The 21,598-nt window shown below is 37.1% G+C and overlaps 1 protein-coding gene across 1 annotated transcript in view; it reads right to left on the bottom strand.

Moving 5' to 3' along the window:
- LOC135196550 (uncharacterized) overlaps positions 1-21,598 on the bottom strand; it is a 110,890-nt gene that overhangs the window by 65,762 nt on the left and 23,530 nt on the right. Inside the window, 1 exon segment of the mRNA XM_064223398.1 lies at positions 19,983-20,138. Within this exon segment, the coding sequence (XP_064079468.1) occupies positions 19,983-20,138 (156 nt within the window).

The following is a 21,598-nucleotide window of genomic DNA, read 5'->3' on the forward strand; positions in this document are numbered from 1 at the left end:
CAAAATATTCAATAATATTTCAGTGTTCCATGAATAAACTAAAAACCCAAAAATGTGTGTACAAGAGTTGGAAATTGTACACTTCACTTACTTGGCTACAGAACCGTAGGTTTAAGTACCTATTCTGCATAAACGGATCATAGACCTACTGTATACTAGTAAACTACCGTATATGCCATTAGACTATGCAAGATGCAATATATTTATATTATATCATCCTTCTGTAATTTTCCAACTAATTTATCATAAGCCTAATTTCGCTCTCCTACCACGTTCAATAAACTCCTCCCAGAACTCATTATCTGCGGACGTAGCTGCTATGTTGCTGCTTCAGCGTCTTGTTGAAACTGAAGTCAATCTTCAGATCACGGAGGCTTCAGGCCACCTGAACTAAAAGTCGGATGGCCACGAACCTGGCAATGGCAGGTTGCGAGTTGGTCGGAGAGGCCGACGGACTCCGCCCACTTTTGGTCGGACGATAACCCCATAGACAGTGAGATTTACTTCTGATTCAGATGACCGGATCCGGCGATCGTAACGTCTATAGAGCCTTTAGACGGCCAGTGAAAGAGTGGTTGATAAAAAACGAATAAAGTTCATAATCGTTTGTTTCCGTTTCAAAGTTGACACATATAGGCCCAATTTTTTTTTTTTTATTAAAAGGGGTTAATACTGATTTGTTTCCATTTTAAGACTGACTTTATGAAGTGTTACAATGAATTAAAATCCATAGTTTACTACTGTCTTCCTTTGTTTCATTAGTGTGTTGATTAGTCTAAATCCATTTCAAAACGAACTTACGTGGGATGTAAGCAATGACTAAACATACAGCATATAGGCCTATTCTTGTTTTACATTATTTTGTCATAATAAATATTTCTCCTCATTGAAAAACTGACTTTCAGATATAGTTTATAGCCACGAATAAACGTACATAGGCTTAACCTGTTACGATAGCCTTTGGATTTTACTTGTCAAGCAGTCTCATTCACATAGGTTTCAACAAAATCTACAAGACATTTCTTGTGGAAAAATTATAAATAAACATTATTCAGACATACCTATCAATTATAAAAAAACACAAGTAAATCCAATATATCATCAATTTAGGTCTACACATTTTCTAATTTAATAAAACTCAACTAAATGTTCTTTATTGGTACGTGTTATCTGTCTGCGACCGCCGGACGAATAGCGAACTGAGACACTGACAACTGAGCCAAAAAAGTTACCTCCAGGATCACCACATTAGAGTTGCAATGCGCATGCGCAGCCGTTTGGACTGAGGGTCATCGATTGAGATGAGCTATTTACTCAGGACGCCTGCGCAGGCCAGAAAAACTGTGCAGGTTGTCCACACTAACGTCCAGTTATAATAACTGCACCAGTTCCCAACTGTGCAGTTTATAAGTGCGCAGGCATAACTGAACGTTAGTGGCGGGCTTTAGAATGGCCTAGACGCATCAGCGCTGAGCTAACCACTGTCAACTATTAAAAGCCGATCGTCTTTAGTCTATCGTCAGTGATTTGTGATCACCGCATGTACGTCATTATACCTTTGCTGATGTAATTTCATGGATTTTAGGCTATCAAACCAACGCGGTAGAAACTTTTCGGCTACTCGGACATTAAGACAGTGATAAGGGAGTGTTGGAATGGTTAGGTAGCAAGGTAAATATATGTAGAAAATAAAGGGTAATTCTAGGCAATTATTTCCGCACAGACTGCTAGGAACGATCCCGCGAAAACGACATGGTACGTATTAGACCCTGGGCGTTATTTACAGTCAACACCACAAAAATAACGGTAAATTCTTAATGAGCAACCCAAATACTATGGAAATCTAATTTTCAAAGAAATACCCGACGCGGAGTTATTACCCAGAATAATCCTAGATCTACCAAATAAAGGAAACGGAGTTAAAAATTCTAAAGGTGGAACTGGGAGAAACCCGCATCATAATTCCATTTATTTGAAGGGGCTATCATACGAGTGAAGGTTCGTGCAAGAAACGCTTCTGTCAACTTACTATCCGAAAAAGGTCCGTTTCGCAGAGCAAATACAGCCTTCTTTACACTCAATGTACTGTTTAGTGTTTAACTTACATTCGTTCCAACAGTTGACATTCGAGGCTGAAGCCTAATTACATGTGAAAATAAGATCAACGTCAGTTCTATGAACTCCAAACATCTATGGTTGCTACTCGAAGATATGACTGGATTGACGCAGGTGTGTGCATTTTCATCTTTACCTTCAGCTTTTCCCATTTCTATATGGGGTCGCTGTTTCTAGTCAGCCTTCTCCACCTTCCTCTGTCCTGTACACCTTGTTCTCTTAGACCCTTTTCCTTCATGTCATTCAATAATTTTATCTTTCCACCTGAACTTTGGCCTTCCCCTCCCTCTTCTGGCCTCCACCTCCATGTTCATCATATGCGTATATATTTGAAGTAAAGTCTTTTCGGACCTCAGTTTCATTCATGCTAAGTTCGGTCGTCGTTTGAGGATTCAGAGTTAAATGTACAATTAGCCTAGGAAGCTAGGTTAGGCTATATACGACATGCCAGCCTAGGTTAGTTCGGGTAGTATAGCCTAAGTGTAGTTGTATGAAACTTGGTAGCCCATTGTAAAAAGTCTGCAGCACGATTATATCTGTTATTAATATAATTTTTTGACCAAGCAATATAGGTAAAGGTTTATATAATGCAGAACAGATGAGACAATTCGAGAAATTTACAGAGATAATGAGAAATTTGCCATCTTTTGTGTATGTTTTACGTCCATTCTCTAGGCGTTGGTACTGAACATGGCGGAAGCTCCACGGTGCCCCGTGTTTGGTACCAACTTCTTGGAGATGATGGTAAAAACATAGATTAAAGACAGTAAACTTCTCATTATCTCGGTACATTTCTCGAATTATCTCTTTATTCCTGCATAATATATACCATGTTCTAGAATGTTTATCGAAAAAGTTATATTAATAAACGTTATCCTCCTTGACATTATCAGCAATCGTTCTTGCTGAATGTGATGGGACCTGCATATTAATCATCCCAATATGCCCTGGCTACCGACCACCTTTCTTATTTGTTTTGTTTTGTTTTTGTTTTTGTTTTCAATGTATTCGCAATATAATATTAACCTCCAAAGATTTAAAAGTTACAATAATCGCCAATTCACGATGAATAATGCATAATGTGCTACATATAACAGACACTTTAATGACGGAATGGTAAAGCCAAATTAATAGGAAGTGTCTGATATTAAAAGGAATAATACAGAAATGTCACATTTTCTAGATATACCGTATACTACGTATGTATTTTATTTATAGCCCCAATGACCTCTTAACTAATCGACGTACTCTCATTTTTTTTATCATTTGCTATTAATCCGTTGGGTACTAAAAAACCACCACTCCGTTAGCGTGAAGATAACGAACAAAAAAGAAGACTTTTACGTACCGTGCTCATCCTCTTAACCTTTGTTCCCAAACTTTCAACTTTTCCTTATCTTTAAGAACGTTTGTGGAATAATGACAGCGGAATTATTGAATACTTTTTATTGATTGGCGTGCTTTTATTTGTTCGTTTGGCTGCATAGACGCAGAGACTCGAGTGAGTCGAGTCGTCATTCTCGCCTGAGTACCATACAATCAGTAACAGATAAAAACCTCAATTAATTCCTCACTTTTGCTGATACCAGGCGCCGAGTAAGTCTGGTCGTCGTGATGAGATAAGAACTGGTTTTCATGTCTTTAAGATCCCTATTTTTAGGCGTAGAAGTGATGCACAATAACATGCGATAGGGATGTGTCAACTGGCTAAAAAAAGCCATTTTGGAGAGGGAAAAGATAAAAGGTCTCTCTCTCTCTCTCTCTCTCTCTCTCTCTCTCTCTCTCTCTCTCTCTCTCTCTCTCTCAATGAGTTCCTCGATGGAAGAGTTGTTTTCGCGTTTGGCTACAAATCTGGTAGTCCGAAGTTCGATTCTCGGCTCGGCCAACGCGGAATCAGAGGAATTTATTTCTGGTGCTAGAAATTATTTCTCGATATAATGTGGTTCGGATCCCACAATAAGCTGTAGGTCCCGTTGCTAGGTGACCAATTGGTTCCTAGCCACGTAAAAATATCTAAGCCTTCGGGCCAGCCCTGGGAAAGCTGTTCATCAGCTCAGTAGTCTGGTAAAACTAAGATAGGCTATACTTATCTCTCTCTCTCTCTCTCTCTCTCTCTCTCTCTCTCTCTCTCTCTCTGCGTTGGAACGGTAGAATTGATACAGTTTTTCTTGTAACTGTTGAATAATTAAATGATGAGAATATATATTATATATGTAAATGAAAAATGTAACGTGTCACCTTTTAAATGTTGTAATAATGTTCTTTTTACATAGTTTTGTAGTAAGGTTCTTTTATATAACTTTATAAAAACTAGTTATCTCTTGATGTATAACATATCCGATAGCCAAATGAACAGAGCTGATAACTACAGTCTTTTGAAGTCAGGTTAAGAATTTAACCATAAGATGAGTCGACATGTAACAAATTCCTTGAAATATTTACAACCGAGAGGTAATAACACCATAGTTATCCTGCCCAGATTAGCGGGAAAGTCATGACAGCTCGGTATGATTTGAAGACCTACAGTGTCTAAAGGAGTTTAACAGACTGGTTAGCTGTTTTGTATTTGGAAGCACTTCGCAAATGTACCAAAAACGGGAAATGCTGGTAGTTATAGTCTCCACCGGTTTATGACTAAGGTAGTACTAACGGTTTGGCATAGCAAAATTAAAATATGCTCTAGAATCAGAAATAATTTTAAGGAACATTGGTTCAGCAAATGCTAAGAATTGTACGAGATTCGGTCACCCTTGCTGGGGACAAATTGCGAAGCGAAAATGGCGGGATTCACGCTTGAATTGTAGTTTGTCTCCTCTATCTCTCTCTCGCTCTCAGATGTTGATAGATGTTATTTGCACGCACGTATCACATCATCATGCATTCCTCAGGTTTTGCCTGTTTATTTGTATATATTACTGCATCACTGTCTATCTAAGACTATGGCATTCAGAACAGTTTGCTGCAGGTTATTGCTTTACAGAGATATTGCTGTTAGGATTAGTCCGAGTCTAGTACTACTTTCTCTCTCTCTCTCTCTCCTCTCTCTCTCTCTCTCTCTCTCTCTCTCTCTCTCTCTTCATGATGCAGCGGTATCAATCTAGGCACTTAGTCGTTTCCTTAATACCAGCGTGCATCTTAAAGAACTGGGCAGTGATTTTTGGGTACCTGGTTGTTGGGTAGCAGTTGGGATCGTAACTGGAGAGAGTAAGTTAACGACTTGAGTGACCAGTGCACGATCAAAATCAATATTATCATATCAAAAGAAAAGAAAGGAGCGCCTCGAAGAGGTAATCCTCACCCACTCTGGCCTCGATGAGGTAATACCCACACTTACGTGGACGAGGTAATGCTCACCCCTAACCTTGGCCTCAATGAGGTGATGCTCAATTCACTATATGGGCCTGGACGAGATGCTTCTCAACCCAGCAACATTTCCTCGGTGAGGCAACCCTTACAACCCGCCCTCCCCCGTTGGCCTCGGTGAGGCAATCCTCGACAACCCTCCCTCCATCCATCATTGGCTTCCTCGAGGTAATCTTAAACCCCTCCCCCCCGCCCCAGGGCTGAAACCATTTATCAGATAGTCTGCCTATGATGGTTGCTGTGTTGTTATCCATGAGTTCCTCCTGCCTCATCACGATAAGGATTAATGGGGTTTCCTTGTCGTTCTTGAACGGGAGGGCGACAAACTACAGGTCAAACACGCGTCCGTTATCCATTAGGTCTATCGAGTGTCACTCACTCCCGCCGGAGACGATCGGGGTCCTTGTCCATGTTTCTTCTTTTTCTTTTTCTTAAGTCTCTGTAACTTCTTTTTAGATTCACGGTGCATTGAGTTTCGTGTTTGAGGAAAGAGTGTTATCAGATTTATAACAGTTCGTTGTGGGAGAGAGAGAGAGAATGAAATTTTTTTAATCGCAATATGGTATATTTGAAGTTCCCGGAAAAGTGATTGCTACAGTATTTTCAGTACGTATATTATATATATATATATATATATATATATATATATATATATATATATATTGTTACGAAGTGCCAAGTATCTGGGTTACCTTGCATCAATTATTACCTCACCAAAAGCCAAACACCTGAACCCTCATAACACGTTTAAACGACTGAATACACTAAAGGCAACAGTGATCCCTTAACACTTACCAGTATTGCAGAAAAATCAGACTAAGTTCATCAAAACAGGTGTGAGGTAATCTTGTAAGTAATTAAATTAATCAAAGGGCATCACTCCATCAACAACTTTCAAAACTCTTAAGATATTTTCCCTGATTTCAGAAGTCGAAGTAACTTTTGCCCTGGTTCTAAGTCACTTCAATTAAATTGAAGGAAAGCAAATCAATTACCACTCTATGTTTCTACCTAACATGAATATAATCATAATTATATATATTTATACTGGTGTAAGTAAAGAAAACACTTATAAAAATTTTAAATACAAAAATTTATTATAAATTCAAAATTTTATAAGTGAAATTCCCACAAATCAGGGAAAATTACTGTTACTTGAAAAACAAAGTAAGTTTTAATTAATTCTTGAATCAATTAGTAAAATAAATCAAAATTAAAATTTATCACAAAAAAATTCAAGAAAATTAATTCAATCAAAATTCAAAGTGTTAGGCAATAATTTGAAAATTTGAAAATTAATTCACAAGTGCTAAACAACAATAAAACTTGAAAAGAATTCTAAGTAAATGCAAATCAATTCACAAGTGTTAAATTTAATTAAATGTGCAGTGATAAAGCAATGAAAATAACTAAGTCATTAAATTGTGAATGCAAAATGAAAATATAAAACAAAAAGACACACTTCAATAAGAAATGAATAAGTGCACAAACAATGGAACAGACACAAACACAAAAAATATCAGCAATGTGTAAAAGTGTAAATCTCATAACACTGTAACCAACAGTTTTTACCAAACCTTCGTAACAGACAAAACAGTTCCTATCAATTATTAATTAAACACACTCCTATCCATTATTAGTTATTCACTGTTCCTAACAATTATTAGTTGCAACTAATAAAAAATATACACACTTTACCTTTTTTGGTATACCACTTCTTTTCTTCTCTTGTAAATTACACTTTCACAAAAAACAAGGCGCCGTTTACGAAATGTTTGTTCAGATTCCACAAAAGAAATTAAATAAACTAAATAAATTCTAAGAAATATCAAATATACAATTCTCACAATATGAGTGACCAAATTTACGTTACGTTAATTTAATCTCGATGTCGAGTGAGAGAGAGAGTGAGCGAGAGAGAGAGAGAGAGATCTAACTGCCTCGAGGTCTTAAGATCGAATGAAAACTCTTCCTTGCGGAAATTGGGCTAGGCAGATGACAAATACGTTCTGGTACGAAAGCTTCTCGAAAGTTCTGAAATCTGACGCAATCTTACATAAAGAAATGAGTAACATGCACGTGTACTCCGGCAAATACATACACGTACAAGACAAGACTGCTCAACAGATACGTACCCGATGAAACGGAGGGTAAACGATAATTAAGATGACATGTTTTTGATGACCACGTAAAAAGAGTCGAGCTCATTATCAAACGCGCTGACAGAGCAGGGACGCAAACGGATCTCGCAGACTCTAATTTCAAAGTGCTGACATAAAGTAAACATTTGCAGCTTTGAAAAGACAAGGATCTCTCTCTTTACGTTATATATATTTTCTTTTACAAGACGTTAATGCGAAATCTGAACACACATTTAAAACATCCTATTCTAAAGCTACTAGGAATCTGAAAAAATGTTGCACAATCTAACAGACATTTCAAAGAGGGGAAAAGATGCATTTTGAAAGTAGCAATATATAATATACCTCCCCCCCCAGAAGATTTTTATCACGGTGTTGAATCCAACGATTCGCAACGAGATAATAATCAGCAACTACATTGTTTTTGCCACTAATGTGATGCACTCTTAAGTTATTACTGTTTAACAGGCACAACAAAGAACCAACCTAGGTCAGTCCTTTGATTATGGTTTTTCATTTTCTGGATAAATGACAGTGGATTGTGATCAGAAAACACTACAATTTATTCATTCCTAGGTCTATTCACATACACTTCAAATTTTTTCAATGCGGTGATTAAGGCTAAAGTTTCCTTCTCAATTGTCGAATATACTTTCTCTGATGTTTTTTCAATTTTGTAGACATGAAGCATACAGGATGGTAGATATTATTTTCATCTTCTTGAAGTAGAACAGCTCCAACACCACAGTCTGACGCATCAACTTGTATCACAAATTTCTTGTCGAAGTCTGGAGCTTGAAGTACTGGTCTTGAAGTTAAAATGGCTTTACCTTTCTCAAAGGATTCTTGACACTCTGGAGTCCAAATAAACTTAGCTTGGGACTAGTCAAGTCTGTCAAGGGAGCTACTACGGCTGAGAAATTTGGGCAAAAACGACGATAGAAACCAGCCATCCCCAAAAATCTCTGTAGCTGTTTCCTGGTAGTAGGTGGGGTAGCCCTTACGGAATACCTTCTACATTAGCATTTACTGGAGCAGAAGGCCTTTCCCAACTTCAAACCCAAGATACTGTACATTGCCTTTCCAAACTCACTCTTCTCTAGGTTGACTGTTAATCCTGCTTCTTGTAGTTTCTTGAAAACTTTCTTCAGAATCTTCAGATGTTCTTTCCCACGTTGTAGAGTAAATCACGATGTTCGTCTAAAGGTATTACACCTACTCCTTCTATTTGATCCTAACAGTTGATCCATCACTCGTTGAAATGTTGCGGGTGCATTCATCAGACCAAACGGCAGAACAGTATACTGATATAGTCCAAAAGGAGTAATAAAAGCTGACAGCAGCTTCGCATTCTCATCTAAGGGAATTTGATAATATCCTTTCAACAAGTCTATCTTGGAAACAAACTTGGCTTGCCCAATATTATCAAGTAACTGATCTATAAGAGGCAAAGGATAATTATCAGCCACACTGATAGAATTCAGCTTCCTATATCAGTACACATCCTAAAGGAACCATCTGGTTTCTTCACTAACACACATGGAGAACTGAAGTGACTTGAACTGGGTTCTGCTAATCCATGTTGCAGCAAATACTCAACTTCTTTCTTCAAACATCTCGATGATACGGTGATAAGCGATAGGCTCTTTGCTTGAAAGGTTTTCCATCTTCTTGAATCTTGATTTCATGCTTGGTCAGATCAGTACGTCTAGGCACATCTGAAAAAATTTCTGGAAAACTTCTAATTACGTCCCAACTTAACCCTTAAACGCCGGAGCGGTAAATAAAAAAATGACTCCCGTATGCCGGAGGGTTTGAGAGTGGAGGCGTTAAGCGGAAAAAAAATATTTTTTTCAAAAAATCACAGCGCGCTTAGTTTTCAAGATTAAGAGTTCATTTTTGGCTCCTTTTTTTGTAATTGCTTGAAGTTTAGTATGCAACCATCAGAAATGAAAAAAAATATCATTATCATATATAAATAATGCGATATATGATAGCGCAAAAAAAACGAAATTTCATATATAATTGTATTCAAATCGCGCTGTGGCGCAACGGTTGAAGGTAACAATTACTTTCTTTTTCGTTGTAATGTGTCACTAAATTGCGATCATTTTGATATATAACACATTGTAAAACGATAAAAGCACAGAGAAAATATTATCACACAAAATAATGCATGAATTCGTAACGCGCTTACGTAAACACATATTTTTTTCAAAAATTCACCATAAATCTAAATATTGTCCTAGAGACTTCCAATATGTTTCAGAATGAAGACAAATGATTGAATATTACTATACTGTAAGAATATTAGCTTACAAATGCAGTTTTTCGACCATATCTGACGAGCTAAAGTTGACCGAATGTCGAATTTTTTATATATATATTTTTTTATATGCAATTATTTCGGAAATAAGAAAAGCTACAACTTTCAAATATTTTTTGTTTTATTCTACATGAAATTGCGCACATTTTCATATATATAAAACTCTATGAAATGCCTAATATGAAACGGAGCAAATATTCCGAGAATGGGACTTACGCATTTCGGAGATTTGTGGCGGAGAATCCGCGCGCGGAGGGAAGGAAAGTTTTTTTTTTAAAAATTCACCATAAATTTAAATATTGTGCTAGAGACTTCGAATTTGTTTCACGATGAAGATAAATGACTGAATATTACTAGACTGTGAAGAGTTTTATCTTACATTGCGTTTTTCGATCATTTCGTAGAGTCAAATTTGACCGAACGTGGTTTTTTTTCTATTTATCGTGATTTATATGCAAATATTTCGAAAATGAGGAATAGCTACAACCTTCAACTATTATTGTTGTATTATACGTGAAATTGCGCACATTTTCATATATAAAACGTTATGTAACGGCTAATTTAAAATGGTGCAAACATTACCACAATCGCACGTATGATTTTTCGGAGAGTTACCGCGCGGACGTAAAGAAAATGTTTTTTTTTTCATAAATTCACCATAAATCGAATATTGTGCTAGAGACTTCCAATTTGTTTGCAAAATGAAGGTAAATGCTTGAATATTACTAGAATATAGGCGTTTTTAGCTTACAATGCGTTTTTTCGACCATTTCGGTAGAGTCAAAATTGACCGAAGGTTGAAAATTTGTCACTTATCATTTTTTATATGAAAATATTTCGAAATTGATAAAAGCTACAACCATGGGTTGTTTTTAGTTGTATTGTGCATGAAATTGCGCACATTTTCATATATATAAACTTTATGTAACGGCTAATTTAAAATGGTGCAAACATTACCACAATCGCATGTATGATTATTTTCGGAAGAGTTACCGCGCGGACGTAAGGAAAAAGTTTTTTCATAAATACACCATAAATCGAAATATTGTCTAGAGACTTCCAATTAGTTGCAAAATTAAGTTAAATGATTGAATATTACTAAAATATAAGAGTTTTAGCTTACAATAGCGTTTTCGACCATTTCGTAGAGTCAAAGTTGACCGAAGGTTGAAATTTTGGCACTTATCGTTATTTATATGAAAATATCTTAAAACTGATAAAAGCTACAATCATGAGTATTTTTTTGTTGTATTCTACATACAAATGCGCACATTTTCATATATAATACTCTATGTAACGCTAATTTAAAATGGTACAAAAATTATGTCAAACGTGAGAATAATTTCAGAGATGTGTCACAGATACTTTTTAGTGCGGCAAGAAAGAAATTCGCGCTTGCGCGCCTGCGTACGATTGTAAACAAAACAACACCTTGATCCGTGAACTCCCAGCATCCCCCAAGGCGCGTGATTCAAGAGTTTTCGGCTGGTAGGCCTAAAAGTATTTTTCCGCGAATTTTAAAAAAACTTTTGTATGTCGACGTAAAATACGTCCAGTCGGCACCCGAGAGACAAAAAATGTCGACGTAAAATACGTCCAGTCGGCGTTTAAGGGTTAAGTCTTCACCTTGTTCAACACTCAGATGTTTCAGTTTATCCTCCAAAATTTTCCAAAATTGAAGAATTATTCATCTTGCTTGCAGCTCCCAATTTGTAGCCATCATCGTCTTCTGTAGATAAAGTTGTCTGGGTTACTGACACAGTTTCAGTTTTAGTTTCTGAGAAATAAGGTTTCAAGAGGTTCACAGTATCTTCCTTTGTCTTCTTCTTCTTTCTGGTGTTTCAATCACATAAGTTCTATCACTTAACTTCTGAATTATCTTGTAAGGACCTTGAAATTTATATGAGGGGAAATCTCTGACAGGTAAGAACACTACGCTTGTTGAACCAACACTAAAACTCTTAGCTTAGCCTTAGCATCAAATCTCCTTTTCATTTTCTCTTGACTCATTTTCAAGTTTTCTAAAGAGAATTTTCTAATCTCTTTCAAACCTCTTCCTTAAGTCTTTACATACTCTGCTGGCTTTCCTCTTGATTTTCTTCCCAATTTTCTGCAAGAATCTTCAACGGTCCTCTCACTTCTCTTCCAAAAATCATCTCATTAGGTGAACATCCCCTACTTTCTTGATAAGCATTCCTAACTTCAAACAACATTAATGTAAACCAACTATCCCATTCTCTTCCTGACTCAGAACAATACTTTGTCAGCATATTCTTTTCAATGTCGGTGGTGGAACCTTTCCAAGGCACCTTGAGTTTCTGGATGATAGGCAGTGGATAACTGTTGTTTCACTCCTAACAAATTCATCACATCCTGGAATAACTTTGAAGTAAAGTTTGTTCCTCTGTCACTTTGTACTATATTTTCTGGTATACCAAACTTTGAGAAAAACTCCACAAGTTTTTCAGCAACTATCTGGCATATATGTTTCTAACAGGGATTGCTTCTGGATACCTTGTCACTGGACACATAATGTCAAACAAATACTCATTTCTTTTCTTTGTCTTCGGCAAATGGCTCCAACCATGTCTATAATCACTTTGCTAAAGGGTTCTCCTCTAACTTCTATAGGTTGTGGGAGGGGGCTTTCTTGATGGTTTCATTCGGTTTTCCAGCTATCTGGCAGGTATGACACTCACGACAAAACTGCTAACATCTCTGTGAAGTCCAGGCCAGAAAAAAATATTTCATGATCTTCCCACAGTCTTCCTGATTCCCATATGTCCAGGACTCATGAGCTACTGCAATCATTGCTTTCTCAATGGATATGGAATCAAAATTTGATGATATTCGCCCCATTCAGCATCTCCTGGTATATCTGTAGGTCTATACTTCCTCATCAGTAACCTTCCTTCAGATAGTAACAGGTAGGAGTTTGTTGCATCTCTTCTCGATCAACAACTCTGAAGAACAAATCAGTTTAACGATGCATCCTTCTTCTGCAAGTCCATCAGCTTCTCTCTTGTCACTTGACCAACTTCAAAGGTTTGAATTCTCAATATCTGCTAACTCAGCTACTGTAGTTTCACTACTGTCTTCAGCAACACTTTGACTACTCGGAGTCTCTTCAGGAACATCAGGTTCTCTTCTTCGTCGTCGTCTTCTTCATCTTCTGGAAAATCTCTTCTTGGTCAGCACTATAGGTAAACTTCACTTCCCTGGAATAATTCTTCTAAAGCACAAAGATCCTTCACTTGATCCTTCTTGGGTGTGTAAATCCTCAGTTTCTTCACTTACAGTCGTAGTCCTCTTCATACTTCTGGTAGTTACACAACTAGGAAACAGGTGGGGGGTTATTCTTCTCCAACTCTTCTGTAGGACTAATCCTCAATGGTTTGTCTGTCACTACAGGACACAAGGAATAAATGGTTCACACCACCAACTTCATTCCCCAACAGAACATGTATAACCTTCCACAGCCAGTGAGTCCTTTACAGCAAAATCACATTCCCTGTCACCAAAATCACATGAACAGGTGGGTAAGCGGCATATAGGAGTTACTTCCTCTCCTCCTATACCCTTCAAAATAACTGAATCTCCTGTGAGACTCTTCTCCAACTGAGGGTGAGAACCACGTACTACCACACTATGGTTACTCCCTGTATCACGTAATATCTTGACTGGTACCTGCATACTTCCTTCTTGAGTTGACCGCATACCCTCATAGATATATGGCTTAAAAGCCTCCACACTGCTTAACCACTCACTGCTTGAGGTAACATTTCCACTGGTTGCTAAACATTCAGCTTGTTTAGTTTCATTCTTCTCTGGAGTCTGATTCTTTCCCACACTGCTCTTCGTAGTTTGTTTCACAACTTGACTAACTGGTTTTGACTGCTGTTGATTTCCGGTAACACTCTTGACTGTAGTGTCCTACTCTTCCACACTTGAAACAGACAACATTAGGTTTCTGTAACTGTCTTGAAAAAACTGGATGAGGATTTACATTAATTTGCTGAGCTGTATTTACCGTTGTACTCTTAGGTAGTATCACTTGAAAGGTTTCCCATTAAATTTGTTCCTGTTATTTGGAAAAGACTTAAAAAAACCTGGGCGTTGTTGACTCTGGTACTTGACATTGTAATTACGTTTGCTACTGATTTATATTGTAATCTTCACTAAGTGTAGCAGCTTTGTCAAGTTTCTTCACTTCTCTCTCTCTTAAATAGGCTCTTATATGTTCAGGAATTCCCTTAAGATACTGTTCAAGAACAAGTAACTCTTCTAACTCATCAAAAGTTTTAACTTTAGCAGCTTCTACCCAACGTTTGAAACACCTTCTCACTTTGTAAGCATAATCTAGAAGGTTCCCTTCTCATCTTTTCTTAAATTTCTGAATCTCTCATTGTAGTACTCTGGGTCATCTGGTAAACTTGTAGCACACTGTGTTAAGTACCTTGTAGTCTTTACACTGATCAGCTGTTAAGGCTAGATAAGCACTTCTCCCTTACCAATCAAGACACTTTGTAGCAAAACTGACCATTTATCCTCTGGCCATCCCATACCTGAAGCCACTTTCTCAAAGTGATCAAAAAACTCATCTGGAGCTTCTTCAGTAAACTTAGGGATTAACTTCTGTACTCTCAATACATCAAATACAGGGTCTTGATTACCTTGGTTAGGGTTAGACGGTGTTACAGGTAATGTGGATCTAGCTCTTATTAATTCCATTTCCCTTTCATGTCTTGCGATTTCTCTTTCCTCTTGTATTCTTTCTCTTTCCTCTTCTGCTGCTTTTTCTTCTTCTCTTTATTTCTCTTTCTTTTTCTGTTTTTCCCTGTCATTCTTTCTCTTTCAGCTGCATTCTCTCTCTTTCAGCTTGCATTCTCTCTCTTTTCAGCAAGCATTATTTTTAGCTTAATCAAATTCTCTTCTGCTTCAATCGTCTAAGCTCTAACTCTGCATCACTTTTCTCTTTCTTTTCTGCTTGCTTATTTATGAGATCAGCACGTGCTACATTCAACAACTCTTGAGCCAATTCTAACTCATCTTCATCAGTTATTCTACCAGAGTTTATCAATGATTCCATAGCAATACATCTTATTTGTGCCTTTACCATACTAGTAGACACATAACCACCACATGCCTCTGCTAAAGCGCTCCACTGTGCTCTAGACAGAGTGGTTTCAGACAGAACTTGGACGGAAGGAGTGCTAAAAATTCCTGAACATTGAACTGAGCCATTTTCCTCTAAGTTATCAATTACAATTCAATACAATAAATGCAAAAACAAAATTATATGGTCACTCTCCTAACCAAATATATTCCTAACACCACCAGTAATATACTAGAGTGATAATGAATACTGCTTTCCCGGGTCTCTGGGCACCATTAAACAATCAGGTACTAAGTGCCAAGTATCTTGGTTACCTTGCATCAATTATTACCTCACCAAAAGCCAAACACCTGAACCCTCATAACACGTTTAAACGACTGAATACACTAAAGGCAACAGTGATCCCTTAACACTTACCAGTATTGCAGAAAATCGACTAAGTTCATCAAAACAGGTGTGAGGTAATCTTGTAAGTAATTAAATTAATCAAAGGGCATCACTCCATCAACAACTTTCAAAACTCTAAGTATTTCCCTGATTTCAGAAGTCTAAGTACTTCCCTGGTTCTAAGTCACTTCAATTAAATTGAAGGAAAGCAAATCAATTACCACTCTATGTTTCTACCTAACATGAATATAATCATAATTATATATATTTAATACTGGTGTAAGATAAGAAACACTTATAAAAATTTTTAAATTTTAAATCAAAATTTTATTATTAAATTCAAATTTATAGTGAAATTCACAATATCAGGGAAAATTACTGTTACTTGCAAAACAAAGTAAAGTTTAATTAATTCTTGAATCAAATTAAGTAAAATTAAATCAAAATTATTTATCACAAATTCAAGAAAATTAATTCAATCAAAATTCAAAAGTGTTAGGCAATAATTGAAAATTTGAATTAATTCACAAGTGCTAAACAACAATAAAACTTGAAAAGAATTCTAAGTAAATGCAAATCAATTCACAAGTGTTAAATTTTTTTAATTAAATGTGCAGTGATAAAGCAATGAAAATAACTAAGTCAATTAAATTGTGAATGCAAATGAAAATATAAAACAAAAAGACACACTTCAATAAGAAAATGAATAAGTGCACAAACAATGGAACAGACACAAACACAAAAAATATCAGCAATGTGTAAAAGTGTAAATCTTTTTCATAAAACACTGTAACCAACAGTTTTTACCAAACCTTCGTAACAGACAAACAGTTCCTATCAATTATTAATTAAACACACTCCCTATCCATTATTAGTTATTCACTGTTCCTAACAATTATTAGTTGCAACTAATAAAAATATAACACACTTTACCTTTTTTGGTATACCAACTTCTTTTCTTCTCTTGTAAATTACACTTTCACAAAAAAACAAGGCGCCGTTACGAAATGTTTGTTCAGATTCCACAAAAGAAATTAAATAAACTAAATAAATTCTAAGAAATATCAAATATACAATTCTCACAATATGAGTGACCAAATTTACGTTACGTTAATTTAATCTCGATGTCGAGTGAGAGAGAGAGTGAGCGAGAGAGAGAGAGAGAGATCTAACTGCCTCGAGGTCTTAAGAAATCGAATGAAAACTCTTCCTTGCGGGAAATTGGGCTAGGCAGATGACAAATACGTTCTGGGTACGAAAGCTTCTCGAAAGTTCTGAAATCTGACGCAATCTTACATAAAGAAATGAGTAACATGCACGTGGTACTCGGCAAATACATACACGTACAAGACAAGACTGCTCAACAGATACGTACCCGATTGAAACGGAGGGTAAACGATAATTAAGATTGACATGTTTTTGATGACCACGTAAAAAGAGTCGAGCTCATTATCAAACGCGCGACAGAGCAGGGAAGCAAACGGATCTCGCAGACTCTAATTTCAAAGTGCTGACATAAAAGTTAAAACCATTTGCAGCTTTGAAAAGACAAGGATCTCTCTCTTTACGTTATATATATTTTCTTTTACAAGACGTTAATGCGAAATCTGAACACACATTTTAAAACATCCTATTCTAAGCTATCTAGGAATCTGAAAAAATGTTGCACAATCTACATGACATTTCAAAGAGGGAAAAGATGCATTTGAAAGTAGCAATATATAATATACCTCCCCCCAGAAGATTTTTATCACGGTGTTGAATCCAACGATTCGCAACGAGATAAATAATCAGCAACTACCAGTTGTTTTTTGCCACTAATGTGCTGCACTCTTAAGTTATCTGTTGCAGGCACAAAGACACCTGGTCAGTCTTTGATTATGGTTTTTTCATTTTCTGGATAAATGACAGTGGATTGTGATCAGAAAACACTACAATTTCTTCATTCCTAGGTCTATTCACATACACTTCAAATTTTTTCAATGCGGTGATTAAGGCTAAAGTTTCCTTCTCAATTGTCGAATATACTTTCTGATGTTTTTTCAATTTTGTAGACATGAAGCATACAGGATGGTAGATATTATTTTCATCTTCTTGAAGTAGAACAGCTCCCAACACCACAGTCTGACGCATCAACTTGTATCACAAATTTCTTGTCGAAGTCTGGAGCTTGAAGTACTGGTCCTTGAAGTTAAAATGGCTTTTACCTTCTCAAAGGATTTCTTGACACTCTGGAGTCCAAATAAACTTAGCTTTGGGACTAGTCAAGTCTGTCAAGGGAGCTACTACGGCTGAGAAATTTGGGCAAAAACGACGATAGACCAGCCATCCCCAAAAATCTCTGTAGCTGTTTTTCCTGGTAGTAGGTGGGGTAGCCTTACGGATACCTTCTACATTAGCATTTACCTGGGAGCAAGAAGGACCTTCCCAACTCAAACCCAAGATACTGTACAGTTGCCTTTCCAAACTCACTCTTCTCTAGGTTTGACTGTTAATCCTGCTTCTTGTAGTTTCTTGAAAACTTTCTTCAGAATCTTCAGATGTTCTTCCCACTTTGTTGTAGAGTAAATCACGATGTCATCTAGGTATACACCTACTCCTTCTATTGATCCTAACAGTTGATCCATCACTCGTTGAAATGTTGCGGGTGCATTCATCAGACCAAACGGCAGAACAGTATACTGATATAGTCCAAAAGGAGTAATAAAAGCTGACAGCAGCTTCGCATTCTCATCTAAGGGAATTTGATAATATCCTTTCAACAAGTCTATCTTGGAAACAAACTTGGCTTGCCCAATATTATCAAGTAACTGATCTATAAGAGGCAAGGATAATTATCAGCCCACCCTGATAGAATTCAGCTTCCTATAATCAGTACACATCCTAAAAGGAACATCTGGTTTCTTCACTAACACACATGAGAACTGAAGTGACTTGAACTGGGTTCTGCTAATCCATGTTGCAGCAAAATACTCAACTTCTTTCTTCAAAACATCTCGATGATACGGTGATAAGCGATAGGCTCTTTGCTGAAAGGTTTTCCATCTTCTTGAATCTTGATTTCATGCTTGGTCAGATCAGTACGTCTAGGCACATCTGAAAAAATTTCTGGAAAACTTCTAATTACGTCCACTTAAGTCTTCACCTTGTTCAACACTCAGATGTTTCAGTTTATCCTCCAAATTTTCCAAAATTGAAGAATTATTCATCTTGCTTGCAGCTCCCAATTCGTAGCCATCATCGTCTTCTGTAGATAAAGTTGTCTGGGTTACTGACACAGTTTCAGTTTTAGTTTCTGAGAAATAAGGTTTCAAGAGGTTCACATGTATCTTCCTTTGTCTTCTTCTTTCTGGTGTTTCAATCACATAAGTTCTATCACTTAACTTCTGAATTATCTTGTAAGGACCTTGAAATTTATTAGTGAGGGAAATCTCTTGACAGGTAAGAACACTAACACTTGTTTGACCAACACTAAAACTTCTTAGCTTAGCCTTAGCATCAAATCTCCTTTTCATTTCTCTGACTCATTTTCAAGTTTTCTAAAGAGAATTTTCTAATCTCTCTTTCAACCTCTTCCTTAAGTTCTTTACATACTCTGCTTGGCTTTCCTCTTGATTTTCTTCCCAATTTTCTGCAAGAATCTTCAACGGTCCTCTCACTTCTCTTCCAAAAATCATCTCAATTAGGTGAACATCCCATACTTTCTTGATAAGCATTCCTAACTTCAAACACATTAATGGTAAACCAATCATACCATTCTCTCCTGACTCAGAACAATACTTTGTCAGCATACTTTTCAATGTCTGGTGGAACCTTTCCAAGGCACCTTGAGTTTCTGGATGATAGGCAGTGGATAACTGTTGTTTCACTCCTAACAAATTCATCACATCCTGGAATAACTTTGAAGTAAAGTTTTGTTCCTCTGTCACTTTGTACTATTTCTGGTATACCAAAACTTTGAGACTCCACAAGTTTTTCAGCAACTATCTTTGCAGATATGTTTCTAACAGGGATTGCTTCTGGATACCTTGTCACTGGACACATATGTCAACAAATCTCATTTCCTTCTTTGTCTTCGGCAATGGTCAACCATGTCTATAATCACTTTGCTAAAAGGGTTCTCCTCTAACTTCTATGAGGTTGTAGGGGGGCTTTCTTGATGGTTTCATTCGGTTTTCCAGCTATCTGGCAGGTATGACACTCACGACAAAACCTGCTAACATCTCGTGAAGTCCAGGCCAGAAAAAATATTTCATGACTTCTCCACCAGTCTTCCTGATTCCCTATGTCCAGGACTCATGAGCTACTGCAATCACTTGCTTTTCTCAATGGATATGGAATCAAATTTGATGATATTCGACCCCATTCAGCATCTCCTGGATATCTGTAGGTCGATTACTTCCTCATCAGTTAAACCTCCTTCAGATAGTAACAGGTAGGAGTTTGTTGCATCCTCTTCTGCAAGTCCATCAGCTTCTCTCTTGTCACTTGACCAACTTCAAAGGTTGAATTCTCAATATCTGCTAACGCTAACAGCTACTGTAGTCACTACTGTCTTCAGCAACACTTTGACTACTCGGAGTCTCTTCAGGAACATCAGGTTCTTCTTCTTCGTCGTCGTCTTCTTCATCTCTTGGGAAATCTTCTTCTTGGTCAGCACTATGGGAAACTTCACTTCCCTGGAATAATTCTTCTAAGCACAAAGATCCTTCACTTGATCCTTCTTGGGTGTTGTAAATCCTCAGTTTCTTCACTTACAGTCGTAGTCCTCTTCATACTTCTGGTAGTTACACAACTAGGAAACAGGTGGGGTATTCTTCTCCAACTCTTCTGTAGGACTAATCCCTCAATGGTTTGTCTGTAACCCTACAGGACAAGGAATAAATGGCACACCACCAACTTCATTCCCAACAGAACATGTATACTTCCACAGCCAGTGAGTCCTTTACAGCAAAATCAACATTCCCTGTCACCAATTCACATGACAGGTGTAAGCGGCATATAGAGTTACTTCCTCTCCTCCTATACCCTTCAAAATAACTGAATCTCCTGTGAGACTCTTCTCCAACTGAGGGTGAGAAACCACGTACTACCACACTATGGTTACTCCCTGTATCACGTAATATCTTGACTGGTACCTGCATACTTCCTTCTTGAGTTGACCGCATACCCTCATAGATATATGGCTTAAAAGCCTCCACACTGCTTAACCACTCACTGCTTGAGGTAACATTTCCACTGGTTTGCTAAACATTCAGCTTGTTTAGTTTCATTCTTCTCTGGAGTCTGATTCTTTCCCACACTGCTCTTCGTAGTTTGTTTCACAACTTGACTAAACTGGTTTTGACTGCTGTTGATTCCGGTAACACTCTTGACTGTAGTGTCCTACTCTTCACCACTTGAAACAGACAACATTAGGTTTCTGTAACTGTCTTGAAAAACTGGATGAGGATTTCACATTAATTTGCTGAGCTGTATTACCTTGTGTACTCTTAGTAGTATCACTTGAAGGTTTTCCCATTAAATTTGTTCCTGTTATTTGGAAAAGACTTAAAACCTGGGCGTTGTTGACTCTGGTACTTGACATTGTAATTACGTTTGCTACTGATTATATTGTAATCTTCACTAAGTGTAGCAGCTTTGTCAAGTTTCTTCACTTCTCTCTCTCTTAAATAGGCTCTTATATGTTCAGGAATTCCCCTTAAGATACTGTTCAAGAACAAGTAACTCTTCTAAACTCATCAAAAGTTTTAACTTTAGCAGCTTCTACCCAACGTTTGAAACACCTTCTCACTTTGTAAGCATAATCTAAGAATTGGTTCCCTTCTCATCTTTTCTTAAATTTCTGAATCTCTCATTGTAGTACTCTGGGGTCATCTGGTAAACTTGTAGCACACTGTGTTTAAGTACCTTGTAGTCTTTACACTGATCAGCTGTTAAGGCTAGATAAGCACTTCTCCCTTTACCAATCAAGACACTTTGTAGCAAAACTGACCATTTATCCTCTGGCCATCCCATACCTGAAGCCACTTTCTCAAAGTGATCAAAAAACTCATCTGGAGCTTCTTCAGTAACTTAGGGATTAACTTCTGTACTCTCACTACATCAAATACAGGGTCTTGATTACCTTGGTTAGGGTTAGACGGTGTT

Source organism: Macrobrachium nipponense, chromosome 18 (genome assembly GCF_015104395.2).
Source record: "Macrobrachium nipponense isolate FS-2020 chromosome 18, ASM1510439v2, whole genome shotgun sequence".
NCBI classification, from domain to species: domain Eukaryota; kingdom Metazoa; phylum Arthropoda; class Malacostraca; order Decapoda; family Palaemonidae; genus Macrobrachium; species Macrobrachium nipponense.